The 15,565-nt window shown below is 36.2% G+C and overlaps 1 protein-coding gene across 13 annotated transcripts in view; it reads left to right on the top strand.

Moving 5' to 3' along the window:
* Positions 1 to 15,565, top strand: part of GRM8 (glutamate metabotropic receptor 8) — an 805,700-nt gene that overhangs the window by 627,115 nt on the left and 163,020 nt on the right. For 11 of the 13 annotated variants that reach the window (XR_013414643.1, XM_077994722.1, XM_077994723.1 and 8 more), the window contains 1 exon segment: positions 5,880 to 6,016. Coding sequence is in view for 10 of the 13 variants with exons in the window: in XM_077994722.1 (XP_077850848.1) it covers positions 5,880 to 6,016 (137 nt within the window). In the remaining 3 variants the exon portion in view is untranslated. 13 annotated transcript variants of the gene reach the window in all.

The following is a 15,565-nucleotide window of genomic DNA, read 5'->3' as shown; positions in this document are numbered from 1 at the left end:
TAATAAAGCTATAATATGATTTTAATTCAAATATGTGAACCCATTTAAGTGTAATAAATACTTAGTAAAGTAAATTGGATAAGGAAAGAGCGTGAATAATTGAGACACTGTTGAAAATTGCTACTTCCTATGGCATTTTGGTCAGTGACAAATCTCACATATTTATTCTTCATTTAAGGGTGCTAAAAATTACTAAATTAACTGATTTCATTTCTAGCTTTCTTATTTTTTTCCTGCTTTTCCAATAGTTTAGGCAGTGATGAGCAGGATAATAAAGTTTTGGTAGCAGGAGGGCAGCAGGAAAATAATAAACTTGACAATAAAAGAGCTGAGAGGATTGCACTTATAAAGAGATTTATAATTTTTGCACATAAAGGTGAATGCAGGCCAGGCGTGGTGGCTCACACCTGTAATCCCAGCACTTTGGGAGGCCGAGGTGGGCAGATCACGAGGTCAGGAGATTGAGACCAGCCTTGCTAACACGGTGAAACCCCGTCTCTACTAAAAATACAAGAAATTAGCCAGGCGTGGTGGCGGGCACCTGTAGTCCCAGCTGCTCAGGAGGCTGAGGCAGGAGAATGGCATGAACCCGGGAGGTGGAGGTTGCAGTGAGCCGAGATCGTGCCACTGCACTCCAGCCTGGGCAACAGAGTGAGACTCCGTCTCAAAAAAAAAAAAAAAAAGCGGTAAATGCATTATTTTTACATTGTGTTTTGCATGGTGTAAACAAGAAAATGTATACCAAAGGGGCGTAAGTGCAGCCAAAAGAATGGAAGATGATGAGTGTTTGCGTTCATTGCACATCTATTGTATACCAGTCATATACACTGTCATCTCGTGCAATGCTTGTAACAGTTTAGGAAGGTTGGGGTTATTATGCCTGCTTGGCAGATGAGAAAACAGGCTTTTAAGGAGATTAACTTACTCAGATCACACAGGTAATTGGTAGAGTCAGAAAGCAGACTCTAGTCCCTGTATCCCAAGCCCATATTCTTCCCCTGCACAATATTCAAAAGAGCCAACATTTTCAAAAAAAAAAATCTTTGTTGAATGTATTATTTTCCCTCCAAAACCATGTTGGAGTGTTTGAGATGCCTATGAATAAAAATATTTTTTGACACATTTCTTACTGAACAGAAAATATTCAAGGAGATGTATGAGCTCTAAGGGTAGCACCTGATGAGTAGACATTACCTCACAATTCCATGTTGCTTGTTTCCATTTCCTCACTAGCAAATGTGGATGGAAAAGTTTGTTTGAAGACAGCATCTCGCTCTGTCACTTGGAGTTGGAGAGCAGTGGCGCAATTCTAGTTCACTGTAACCTCAAGCTCCTGGTCTCGAGCGATCTTTCCACCCCAGCCTCCTGAGTATTAAGGAGTACAGGCACATGCCACCATGCCTGGCTTATTTCTCTTTTGGTACAGATGGGGGGTCTCACTGTGTCATCCAGGCTGGTCTTCAGCTCCTGGCCTGAAGAGATCCTCCTACCTCAGCCTCCCAAAGTGCTGGGATTACAAGTATGAGCCACTGCACCCAGCCTGAAAACTATTTTAAAAAATTAATCCACTTTTGGCTGGGCACGTTTATTCATGCCTGTAATCCCAGCATTTTGGAAGGCCAAGGTGGGAGGATTGTTTGACCCCAGGAGTTCGAGACCAGCCTGGGCAGCATGGAAAAACCCTGTGTCTACCAAAAATTACAAAAATTAGCTGGGCACGATGGCACACGCTTGTGGTCCCAGCTACTCAGGAGGCCAAGGTTGGGGAATCCCTTGATCCTAGGAGGTAGATATTACAGTGAGCCAAGATGACACCACTGCGCTCCAGCCTGAGTGACAGAGGGAGACCCTGTCCTCCACCCTCCTCAAAAACAAAATTAATACACTTCAAAATTTATGAAATACCTAAAGTGTAGGATGGAGAGAAACAAAACAGGAAAATGTGAGTGTAATTTTTCATGTAAAATATGTGTGAATATTGCTTAATCAAATATATTTAAATTTTATTTCTTACCTGTGTTGTGTTGTTATTAAACCTTAATAAATTGATGACTATATTAACAAACATCTGTCATTTGAAATTTTTTTGTGGACAAAAAAATATTTGGCACTTAATTCTGTTTCTCAGAGTGGCCAGTTTCAGTACAAGCAATGGTATTTTTAAAAGATGGCAAACTTGTAGGAATTATTAAACAGCTAACGAGTTAGTTCCTTATGGCTACTCAACGATGCTCTTTCTACATCGACCAGAGTTCCATGGCAGTCATTTGAAATGAGTCAATATGTAATGGAATCAATTCTTCCTGAAAGAGGGTTGAAGTAATTCAACTGCAAGCCTAGTTTGAGACTAGAAATCGCTTTAGGAAAACAAGGTGCAAAGGTGATCAGTAATAATAACCACTTCAGCTACCGGTAATTAACGCAGAGCCCATTCAAAGATATGTCAGAGTTTCCCTGTGGTTTCCCTAATGTCACATTAATAGCAAGATGAGAGGATTTATTTGTTCTCTCCATTTGTGAATACAAAAGATGGGAGGAAATATATATGAAGTTCATAAGGTCACGAAGAGGGAAGCATGGATTTGCTTGGAATCTTTAGTGGATGCCTCTTTCATGCTTTCCTATAATCTATTGATTACTCGCGTGGGACTGAGCACTGTCTTTGCTGCAGTGCTTACAATGATAATAGATACTTTTGCCTTTCCTAAGAAGACCATAGCTTTGTGAGGATTGCAGAGGGTCCACCCAATGTTGAACACATTGGGCTCTAAAAAAGTATCTGTGGAATAAATGTTTGGTCAGGTACAGGATGGATAGTAAAAGTCTGTGGAGTGTTGTGAGGGCTTTGGTATTGCATGTTAGGACATAAAGAGGTGGTTGGGCACCTTCCCCAGGGTTGGAGTAAGATGAAGCTTCTATAAGTGCATGGACCTTGAACCATATCTTGAAGGAATTATATAGAGAGGGGTAAGGAGGAAAGAGAATGGGAAATTAGAGAAAATAGCATGAGCAAAGACAGAACGGTGAGATAGAGCATGATGAATTTAGGGACCTGCATTTTAGGTATAAGTGGCATTGTGTTGAAAGAGAACAGAGATTAATGAGAGTGACATCATGAAAACTTACGTGCTCACTGAGTTTATATGTTCTCATATAGACAGTGGCTCTCAAACACAACATTTCCATAAAACAACAGAAGAAATTATAGTTAATACATAATATGATGTACTAAATGTTTTATATATGTTGATTCATTTAATCCTTATATATCCCTCTGAGGTGGGAGTTGCCGTTAGCCCGCTGTATAACTGAGAAATGTGAGATATAGGGAAATTAAGAAATGCACTCAAGATACTACGTCAATAAGTGACATAGTGGCGTTTGAACCCAATGATCTGTCTCCAGAACCCACACTCATAACTACTTTAGAATATTGCACCTTAATACACTGTCAGATGTAGTGTAACTTATCTTAATAATGATATTCAAAGTATCTAAGTTACAAATTATTGTATTTTGTGACAATGTAGCTCTCCAATGAGCTCTCTTGAGAGGCTTTCTTGACTTGGATATAGAAACAGCTAGCACATTAGGAATTATGTATAACTCAGGGTATATTCATGGTAAAGTGTTATACAAGTGACATTATTTCATCTTAGGTACTGTGATTGTAAAAAAGATTGGGAACTGCTGTTGTGGAATATAAGGAGTCCCTCAGTCAAGGAGGTGACAACTTGGGATATTTTAAGTAGAGAGAATTAAGTATCCCTTTATTGAGGAGAGAATATGCAATTCAAATATTTCATAGTGACATATAGATGTCAGGAATTGATCGTGTTAATGTGAAATTCTTAACATATGTGTTTTTCTTGTCAGAAATATCTTCCTCATTTGAATTTCAATAATCTTTTGTCTAGCCATCACTTAGAGAACTTCCAACATCCTTTCTATTACTATGTGTTGGTGTGTACTGAAAATAAATGTGGAGTGAATAATTTAATTATCCACATACACTGTTATAAGCACTTGACAAGTGTTGATTATTTAATTCTCACAACAACTCTTTGAGAAAAGTATCATTATTACTCCCATTTTACAGATGAAGGAACTGAGGATTTAAGAGGTTAACCTGCTCGTGGTCACTAGGAGCTGAGAAAGGCTTTGGTCAGGTTTGGCAAATAGGTTCCACCAGAATATATAACGAGTAGCTAAGATAGCACAGCCTGATTGGAGAGCTCTTATTTTATTCCCTGAGTAATGTACATCTGTTGATTTATATATAAAGTCATTTCCCATGTGAATTAATAATAGTAATAATAATTTACATGTATACAGCTCTTTTAGGACCTCAAAATTTATCCATATTTATTGTTAAGTCCCTGTGGTAAGTGAAGGAAAAGGGACGTACACAAGTTGTGGAAATCAATGGGGAATGGAGTGAGCCTGGACATGGAACTTCCAGTTCTGAGAGCAGTGGTCTTTCTCCCATGCGGTGCCATCTCTTGCAGCCTCAGCAGTTCCTGATGATACCAGATATCTGTAGTCTCATCAGAGAACTCACATCACGATTTTTTAGGAAGAATCAAGAAAACAGAATATTAGACATCTGTCCATTAAATACTGGAAAAGTATTCACATTGTTGCTATGTGACTCTGATTAAATTTATTTACAGCTTATTGTCTTTTTTTGATAAAGTCATCAATTTGTTTGATAAGTTAAATATTTTGGAATTTTGTGACGGCTGGTAATTAGGTAAACAACTCTACAGATAGAATAAGAAACTCATTATAAGATGGAAATATGTACAGATGACATATATAACTATTAGTAATGTATACTTTTGGAGAATATAGTATGAGACAGAGATAACAAGAAGGGGAAACTCTCTAGCACGTTATAGAAATTAAATCCAATATCCTGTGAGAAGAGAGTCAGAGAAGAGGCCTGCAGAGAGAAGACAGACACCAAGAAAAGGGATTGGTGTTACGTGAATTTTTCAAGATAGGAAAGAATAAAAAAAAATGTACAGAAGCCTAAAAGCTGTTAGAGAAAAGGCAATTCTATATGGATAGTGAAGCTAGATGGAACAAGAACACATTGGGGTGGTGATCCATTTCTACTCTTCCCCTGTAATTACATAAAAGTTAGTAAGAGGGAAAGTAAAAGTGAGCAGAAACTATTAAGAGAAAAGATGAAAACCTCCGAAAGGAATGGAGTTTAGAAAAGACTACAGTTCTTGCATCCTGCTGCTCTGCCACTCTTAGACCTGTCACTGTGAAGGGGGAGAACATTTATGATCTGAGCAGAGTTGAGACTTCCCATAGATCACTGCCTCACCCATTGAGAGGTTCCCAACAGTAGACCCCATTGATATACTCTGGGGCAGAAGTAGCAGAGGCACAGGAACTGAAAAGGCAACTGCTTTAGAGAGTTTAGAAAAAGCAAAACTCAGGATTCTGGCCAGAACATTCTCCTGCTATAATTTGAATTGCTGTTAGTAGTTCGAATTGTACAATAGCTGTCATGCTTCAAAACATTTACATTTTTCTCTATTAACTATCATACTATGTAGCCAGTATTGAATATTCAGCCTATCAACTTTTATTTATTTAGCTGTTATGTGCATTGCTTAACTTGGATACTCATCATTTACTTTCTAATGTGTACAATAAAGCACATCTTACTCATGTATGTATGTCTAGGCTTCTTTTCATGTAAAAGATATTATGCTATCATGAATGACCTTGTATGGATTGCAATCTTTGTATCACTTACTGCACACAATATATTTTTATCTACCATTCCTTCTAAAAGAAAAATAAGCCCAGTGGGCTATCTTACTAAAGCTTTATTAACATTGTTTTCTAAATCTTTATAGGCAGTGCTGGCACTCCTGTCACTTTTAATGAAAACGGAGATGCTCCTGGACGTTATGATATCTTCCAGTATCAAATAACCAACAAAAGCACAGAGTACAAAGTCATCGGCCACTGGACCAATCAGCTTCATCTAAAAGCAAGTATCATTATAAACATCTATTAATGTGTATAGCTCTCCAGGAGGGATGCTTTATTTTTAAGTATATAACTTTTGTCAGAATAGATTTTCCCCATAAATAAACTTTTAGAAAAAGTATGACTTGATTCTCTCTTCAATTTTGAAATGTTATGGACATTCTTGAGCCTCTTTAGAGAAATCTTCTGATATCTGTAAGAATTTAATGAATGATCTGATTTTTTTTTCTGTAATTGACTATACACTTAGAGAAATTTTGCCTTTTTATGAAAGAAATTTGTTGTAATCTTTGTACAATTTTTGTATGTGTGTTGGGGGTGGGGTGGAATTGACTGAATATGTCCTCGTTTATAAATTTGGGCTTAAAAAAAGGGCACATCACCTTTGCCACATCACAAGGTGAGACCTTCTGGCTATATCAGGTTGATGGAAGTGAATCATACTATGCGTTTATATTGCCTCTTTCAGTTGCAACACCAGGGAAGGTTGATGTATCCAAGGGTGATGTTCAGATTATTTAACAGCCTTTAGAGCTACCTGCTGTTTTTGTCTACCTCAGGCACTCTTCAGGTCAAGGTCCGTTAATTCTCAGTTTCCACAAACGGCCATGTGAGGGTGACTTGAAGAGCCCAGCTGGAAGCAGGTTCCCAAGACCTGGGTTTGGTGCCCAAAATCACCTGGGCATTTGCCTGCAAGGTGCCACACCATCACCCAGGGTTCTGTTTCTTTCGACTGGAATCTGATGGGGACCCAGTGGGGTTAGCACGTGGGGATGGCTGTATGGAGGAGGAACTTCATCAGGTGTCCAAGACTGGTGGGCACTCCCTCAGAGGAGCTCTCTTAGGGCAGAGGTCTTTGGGGGATTTGGGGAGAGCTACTAGGTGCCATCACTCTTCAATCCTAAGGGGCTCTGGAACAGGAAACCAATTCTGAACTTGATGGATAAGGGAGGTCCAGGAAATCAGTGCACAGGGCTGTGGATGCTGGGGTGGGGAGTCCAGGGAGGGTAGCATCTACTTACTGTAAAGAATTATTTCACATTTCAACAGCCCTTTGCCACATATTAGTGCACACTGGCGTTTTTAGGTATAGAGAAGGATGGAGCACGTTCTGTAGTCTCAGCCGAGGTTTGGAGTTCATTCATCCAGCATCTCTTCCACAGAAATGTAGGACTATTCACAGAAATTTGGTGGCCAAGAAATAACTACAAGAACAGTAGACAGTAGAATGTTTTTAAAATGCTTCAAATAAACTAGGAAAATATTCTTCTTCTGTTCTATTTTTTTTGTGTAATTCACTCTTTCCTCTAACAAAAGCATCTTCTCTTCTTGATTCTCAGAGCTACCATAATACTGTGAGAGTGTACACATGCTTTCTCATGTTTGAACCTAATCAGAAGACATCAATTTGATATTTTTAATCAATTTTTTTGTATTTCCAAATATGTCCCCCGAAGTGATATGTCTATGCAGCACCAGTCACCCAAGTTCTCAGAAAAGTAGACGATGAGAAATTACAGAACCAGAGAGATTATGATTTATTTTTCTTCCTGATAATTATTACAGCTATGCATTTAATAATGCACAGACAGCTTATGTTTCTAACTATTGTAGTGATACATAAGGCCACATATCAATACTTTACTACTTGTAGGTGCTTCATGAAATCTTATCCATTGTTCTGCAATCCAAATTGACATTTACTGAAACATAACTTTGATAATGCCACAGGTTATTGATAATCAATAGCTTTTTGACAAAAGCCCTTTTGAAAGAGGACCTATGGGAAATGAAATAAGACAAATTATTTGACAAGGTCTAAGATAGGAAAGCTACTTTTGTCTGACTTTTATTAATGTCAAACTGCCTATCATTAATATATTCTGATGATTGGGATTTACACAGCAAAATCAAATGTTTCAGAAATATATGCACTAACATACAATACCATTACATGACATAATTTTACACACAAGTACACATATATACCTGTCTCACCATATACACATAATGTAGTTATAAAACTTCCTATTGAATCTCAAGCTGCTCTTTTATGTACATTTAACAGTGCATGAAAGTTTTATGTTTATGACTGTGTTATTGTTCATAAAATGTATCAAAACAATTTGTGAGAATTATTTCTCATGCATGATTATGATCATTTGTAACTAGATAGCATTGCTGGTTTCACTGAAATGGAAAACGCAGCTCTTAGAAGAAAAAAATAATAAATTGGACTGTGGGGAGAGGTTATAAATTAAGAATTAAATTCTGAGGATTATCAGGACAAATCAAATGACTTTTATCCTTAGGAGTTGCGTTAGTCACCTGCTTGAAGGTGGAGTATTAGAGTGCTTGGCAAGCTACTGACTTGTTAATGTTCTGCTTAGATCTGTGGCAAAGTACTAAAAAATTATTTGCCTCAGTTTTATCATGTCTAAAATGAAAACAGTAGCACCCACGTTATATGGTTGTAATGAGCATTAAATGAAGTAATACAATAAATAACTTTGCCCCGTGTTTGGCACATCAGAGGTCTGTAAATGTTGCTTATGATTAGTCCAATATCTCAATATTCCACATGGTCAGTGAGAGACATGATAGATAATGAGTGTACTGGGTAAAGTGAAGGACCCATTAGAAGAGGAACTTGAGTTTGTGTGAGAAAGTTCAGAGACAATCTTTGCATTCAAAATGCTGACTGTTTGTCCCCACAGCCAGTCCTTTCTGCCTGTCTTTGACATTGGCCTTAATACTTGGCAAATCTCTCTGCATTCAAAAAGTAAACTTTATATAAGATGAATTTATTTTCCTGCGGTACCATGTGGGTAGGTATCATCCCCTAGGCAGTTATATTTTGAATGGATTTGGTAAATTCAATCTGTGCTCATACTCTGTTAACAGGTGTTGAGACTAGAGTGAATAGGTGAACCCTGCTCTCGGGGCACTCACGGATTAGAAGGAGAGACAAACAGTCGGACCAACCATTCTAGCGCAATGAAGCAGGTGCACTGATGAAGGTATATATACTGGTTTGCAATGGCAGCCTAGAGAGAGGTTCCTAATCTGGCCCAGCCTCTGGTGGGAATTGTCACTGTGGCCAAAGGAGGATACTGACAGGAGGATTTACTCTTCTCTATATACTCTATCTCTTCTTGTTCTATTAAACCAGATTTATGATAGCTTTCACATTCTCAATGGTAAGCATTTATCAGTCAGTTATTGGATTGAACTCTGCTTGTTTTCAAAGAGCCAGTTTTTCTGGCTGAGTTCAACCATAGTATACATTTGTAGAAAGAGGGTATATGGTTAGGCATATTTGAATGCAATAAATTTGCCTTGAATATCTCTTAGTGGATTGAATGAATTTTTGAAATAAGTAGATTATTCTTTTTCTTTTTCCTAGAAAATATGTTAGGTATTTCATTTCCTCCAAAGCATTGTCTTTATTGTTCCAAACATTACTGTTTCTTTTTTCTTTTTATGAAACTGACATATGTTCTTAATTTAGCAATACAATCAGCATAATTTGTTTAAGTTTTCTACTCAGTAATCTTGGCCCACACATGAGGGGTGTATTGTCTACCTGAGAGTGAATTAGAAAGAACGAGTCTCTCTATTTTGTTAGGCAGAAACTCTCAAGAGGCAGGTGGTCCTTATTAGTGATTACAAAACATACTGTAACCTAGAGGTTCAGAGTAAACAGAAGAGCCTGAATTGTGAAAAGAACAGCCATATGCTGCTCTGTGTCCACAGGGAGAACGTGTCTTGGGGATACCGTATGGGCCAAAAATAACTCAGGGCATTTTTTTTAATGCTTTTTCCAGCCAGAACCACTTTTTCTTGATTACTGTAGGAATGAAACATATGTTTTTATTGGTTTCAACATGTTATTCTTTTTATAATCAAGGAAATAAGTTGAATGTAAATGACAAAAACAAAGAATAGTGACTTTACAAGGTGTCCCAATCACAATGATTAGTGGCAGAGTGTAATTTGGAAAGGTGATTTGAAGGAGAACCTGATTTAATAATTTTTAACCTGATTTAATTTTCAGTGGATGACTCCATAGAAGAAAAACTTCGAATAGGGTACTGAGCTTTGAACCTCAGTTTTCTCATCTAAATCGGGTAATAGATACTGTTATGAATAGTAAACACATATGGTGGTCAAGAACAAGATCTCAAAGTCCAAAAGAAGATATTTGAATTCTGACCTTTCATTCATGAGCTGTGTAGCCTTGGGCATGTGACTTAGACTCAGGTTCTTTATCTACCTACTTGATAGAGTTCTTGAGATCATCAAGGAAATTGTATGTACAAAAGTCCTAGAACATTGACTGGCACATATTAAGTATTGAATGAATATGATAATAATAAATTTTGTTTTGTTTTGCTAGAAAACCAGCCTACCAAAGAGGACCTTTACTGGGTATTTCAGTATGAAATCAAACTGAAGCTGTATTTGCAGTCTTCTTTCTGTCTTTATTCTGATGTTCTGAATAGGGAGTAGCTGTAACGAGAGGTATATGCACCATGATAACTTGGCTGTTTACACAATAAGTCCAAAGTATTTGTTTTGGTATTTTAAAAAGTAGGCTCTATGATTCAAATGCTTTGGAAAAAACTAAAACTTGAGCAAACTTTCTGATGGAATTTTGCTCCACAAAATTAGTCTTTACCACATACCTATAGTATAGTATTTATTTTAATTGAATGTATGTATTTTCTTATAGATGATCAGTTAAATATATATATGCTATATGTATGTATACTGGAGCTTCCTTGGCTTGCTTGGAATAAAAAAAGGGAGAATTCCTGAGTCTCCCCATTTGTCTCAGGGATTTTTTTTTTTATTCTTGATAAACATCAACTGTTTTTTTTATATGAATATCATTAATTTCATTAATTTCATAGAGGAACAGCTTTTATATAATGAAAAATATTAAAATGGTTTTGAAGTAACAATGGACTGAATAGAGTTGAAACAGTGTTTGAGAGAAGACTTGACCTTTGTTTGCTTTGTTAGGGAACATGCATTTTCTCTTTGCCTCTGTTTCCCTGTTTGCAAAGTTGCTTACATGTGAAAATGTTCTTTCCTATGATTGTCAGTGCACACACATATATACATACACACACACAAACACATACATATATATATAATATATAATATAAAAAAATATATAAATATATATATATTTGTTCACCCTATGAAATAAGTATTATATGAAGCACTCCTTTTCCTACATAGCATAAATGTGAGTCAATTTCCTGGGCCCTTTCTCTGTATTCTGTTAGAACTTTAAATGCCACTCTAGTTCTTAACTTTGTACTCGATTATGAAAATACTTTGTTCTGTTTCCTTTCCTTGCAACAAGATGATTTTTAAAGCTGTATATTTGTTTATTAGATGCTAATTTATTCTTTTCAAAAAGTCATTTTGAGGTCATTACTTATATCTCTGTTTATGAGATAACAAGATATAAGGTAATAATATGATTTGGTAAAGTCATATTATTCACAGATTGAGCAAATGTTAAGGTGATTAAATTTGAACTACATTCTTGCCAAGCCCAGAGTAAGTACTCAGTGTGTATTTAATATGTCATGAATAATATGCTGATCTTTTCTACATATTGACTGAACATAGATGGATGATCCAAGATTATCTATTAGGAAGTGCACTCATGCACAGATTATTTATTCAGTGATTGTTCCCTGCCAGGCAGGATGAATATCATGGCAGGGCATCAGTATAAAATATACAGTCATCCCTATGTAGATATGGGGAATTGGTTTCAGGACCACCACATACACCAAAATCTATGCATGACCATTTCCCCCAGTCAGCCTTGCAGAAACCATGCATATGAAAAATCAGGCCTTCTTATATGCAGGTTTCACATCTGCCAAATACTATATTTTCTGTCTGTGTTCGATTGAAAAAAACCAATGTAGAGGTCATACACTCCAAACCCACGTTGTCCAAGGGTCAACTATATTTCCAGATATCAACAGATTTCTAATCCATTAAGGGCAACCATATACTCATAACTACAATAAATGTATAATTATACAGGTACAGATTAAATAATAAGCTATTTGAATTCATTGGTTTGAATGTGAATTCAAGGAATCAATGATCATATTAAACTAGGGACTTTGGATAGTTTCTTGACGTAGATGAAATTCTTTTAATGGTCAGAAATATTTGGAAGAACATATAGGCCATTAAAAAAGCATCCATTCATCCATCCATGATTCATCCATTCATGTATTCATTTTGTAAAACAGAGCCTCCAGTTTGCCAGTGCTGCAGTGCATGCTGGGATGGTTTAGAAGTGTCTCAGATTCAGTTCATTGTGTCATCCATGAAGTAACAGGACTATGCAGGTTCAACATCCAAGGATATGTCTCTTTCATGAGCCCATACTAATACATCCAGCTGTGTTCCTTTATTCTTTTTCAACTTTAAACACAAATTCATAATTAGCAAAGTATTATCAGCATTCACAAAGAAACATATTCTCTCTTGGTCTAGAGGCTGGGGAACTAGAGAACTGTACTGGTGTATCTGGTTTAAAACATTTCAGTACAAATGAGTCAAGAAGACCTCAGTAGTTAGATGGCCTGACAGGTGCAGCCTGACCCTTCCCTTCCATTCTCAGAGAAGCAAGATAATTGGAGGCAAGGAAACTGTTCTACTTGGCTTTATGTCTTTAATGATTAGTATAATATGGGACTTACTAAATGTTCCCACATGAATAAATTAATAAGCCAAAAATGTAAAGCAGTGTTATCTTTCCAAGGCCAAAAAGGTGAGCTGACTCTATGATACTGAGATAATGTATAACCAAGGAGCACACTTTAGTAAGGGTAGAGCTAGAAGTCATTGTCAAGGTAATCAAGGACAAACTCCAGAATGGGTAATCATGTTAAAAGATCCTTGCAATCAGACCAGATAGAATCTAAGGGAAAGTCCAAAGTTACAAACAGGAGCAAGAGGAGTGCATGTAAGTGACCCAGATAAAATTCTAAGGGGCACATTGTTACTATTACCAATGGCTTTGGCTTTTATTCTTGCTCATGCCATTCGCAGACCTTCAAATCCTGCAGATGGCCTTAGAGTTACTGAGTGACTTCTGATAACTGTCTTTGAGGAGCATTTGCCATTGAATGGGCAGATCTATTCTGCTTACACAAGGACTTCATAATGCAAGTTGTTAAGTACAATAATACAGATGAGGACTGTTGTCTAGGTTTTCATAGAGAGCTAGATAAAGGCTCAGTTTCTTTACGGGACTGAGTATGATTCTGAGCTCCCAGAACAGAGAACAATCTGATCAGAGAACATTGTGGGGAATGAAGAGAGATAGCTTGAACTTAAATTCTATAAGACCTCATATACCATGAGAACATTTTAAGATATTTTTGAGCTACAGGGAGTTTTTCAATAGAGAGATGCTCACATTTAAGCTTCAGGAGAATGTCTTTGGCAGCAAAGTGCAGATTGGCTGGAGAAGAGGTAGTTCCATGAGCTAAGTCAAAGACGTAATTAAGAGTTTTTTTTTCTATTTTACTTAATTTTTGGATAGATTTTCCCTCGCCTATTTATCTACTTTGCTCCAGCCTTAATTCATAAAATATTTTGAAAGGCCTTACTAAGATGTATTTATCACAGTAGGACAAATAAATAAGTGAGGACATTAGGAACAAGGGATAAAAAGAGTTCGTGAATTTTAGTTCATACTCAACTTACATTTTCCCAATAACAACAACAAATAGATTCATCTAGGCTATTCAGTAGAGTAGGTGAAATAATCTTGCCACTATTCTAAGACTATACAAAACTATGCCGTACCAAATCTGATTTAATCTGATTAGGACTTGAGAAGCTGAATTCAGTGATCCAGATCCAGTTGGAGGCAGGTTTCTAGGGTGATCTACTGATATTCAGGGTGTCTAGTTGTTTTTCAGGGAGAAATGGGCATTGAAACCCTGTCATTATAAAAAAAAAAAAACCCAGGAAAAATCCACAAGAGTTTAATTAGTTATTTAAATAATAACTGAAAATAGCAGAAATGGAGAAGAAACAACAAAAAAGGTAGACTTCACATATGACTGAGAACACGTGATATTTGCTAATAGAATGGTGGTTAGCAAAGGCAGGGAAGAGTAGGGGAGGGGAATTAAGAAGGGTGGGTGGGAGTATAAAAAATATAGTCAGGTAGAAGGATGGAGTTCTAGTGTTCAATAGCACAATAGGATGATGATAGTTAACAGTACTTTATTGTATATTTCAAAATAGCTGGAAGAGAAGATTCAGAATGTTCCCAACATAAAGAAATGATAAATATTTGAAGGAGATCCTAAATCCCCTGATTTTATCATTACATATTGATGCATGTATCAAAACGTCATATGTACCCAACAGATATGTACAACTATTATGTATCCATAATAATTAAAAATTTCAAAGATAGCAGTTTAATTAGAAAAGGAAAATCAAAGAAAGTGATGCTGCTTAAAGACATAACATAAAATAAGAAATGTGTTTTTATACCAGCACCAAAGATGGATAAAAGAAGCTGGTGACTCTAGACTTTTATGGGGATAATAAAGTAATAAAAATGAAAATAAATGGTATTTTAATCCTTATTTTAACCTTGGGAGGAGTAAAATAAGTATAATTTTAACATAACAAGTAGAATAAGTAAGGTTAAAATAAGGTTATAAACATAAAATGAAGCTCTGGAATAGAGGAATAACTGGTAAAAAGTCATTTTATTATGGTAGTTTTACATGTGAATCCTGTATCCTAGAGTACTTGTAAAAGCTCAGTGAGTTTCATCAGTGTTATGTGAAATCTAAAGTGTACAAGAGCATTACAACTAAGAATTGAAAAGTATTGTATATGAATTAAAATATGTAGCCTCCGATTGTAGATAGGTCAGTGATTTATTAGAGCAAGACAAAGGAATAATTGATGTTTATTGACTGAATCAAAAATTTCTCATGACATCTTTCCTCAAAGCTTCCAATAATTAATTGCGGGAGGAGAGCCAAAAGCTGGGATCCTCTTAAACTCCCCATACTATGTTAATAGGGTTATGGATGCCATATTTTCAACTGAAGTTACAGAAATATGCAACTGTGTATAATCTCCGGGGTTTGAGATGTAAAACAATGTTTTCTCTTTAGATTATTTCTTTTTAGTTGTATATTTAAATGATGAAATACACAACAAGGACATAGAAATGTACTAAATTTTGCTAGTATTTGATTGTTTTCACTTGTCATAAAATCATTTTTATTGACATTATTGTGAGATAATTGCAGATATATTTGCAGGTGTAGGAAATAATTGAGATTCCATGTCCCTTTTACATAGGTTTTTCCAGTGATAACATTTGCAAAATTATTGTACAGTATCACAACTAGGATATTGACATTCATATAATCTACCAATCTTATTCAGATCTCCCTAGTTTTACTTATATTCCTCTGTGTGTGTGAGTGCATGTGCTTATAGCTCTCTGCTATTTTGTTAA

This window comes from Macaca mulatta, chromosome 3, assembly GCF_049350105.2.
Source record: "Macaca mulatta isolate MMU2019108-1 chromosome 3, T2T-MMU8v2.0, whole genome shotgun sequence".
Classification (NCBI taxonomy): Eukaryota; Metazoa; Chordata; class Mammalia; order Primates; family Cercopithecidae; genus Macaca; species Macaca mulatta.
This window is presented reverse-complemented; position numbering and strand designations above follow the sequence as displayed.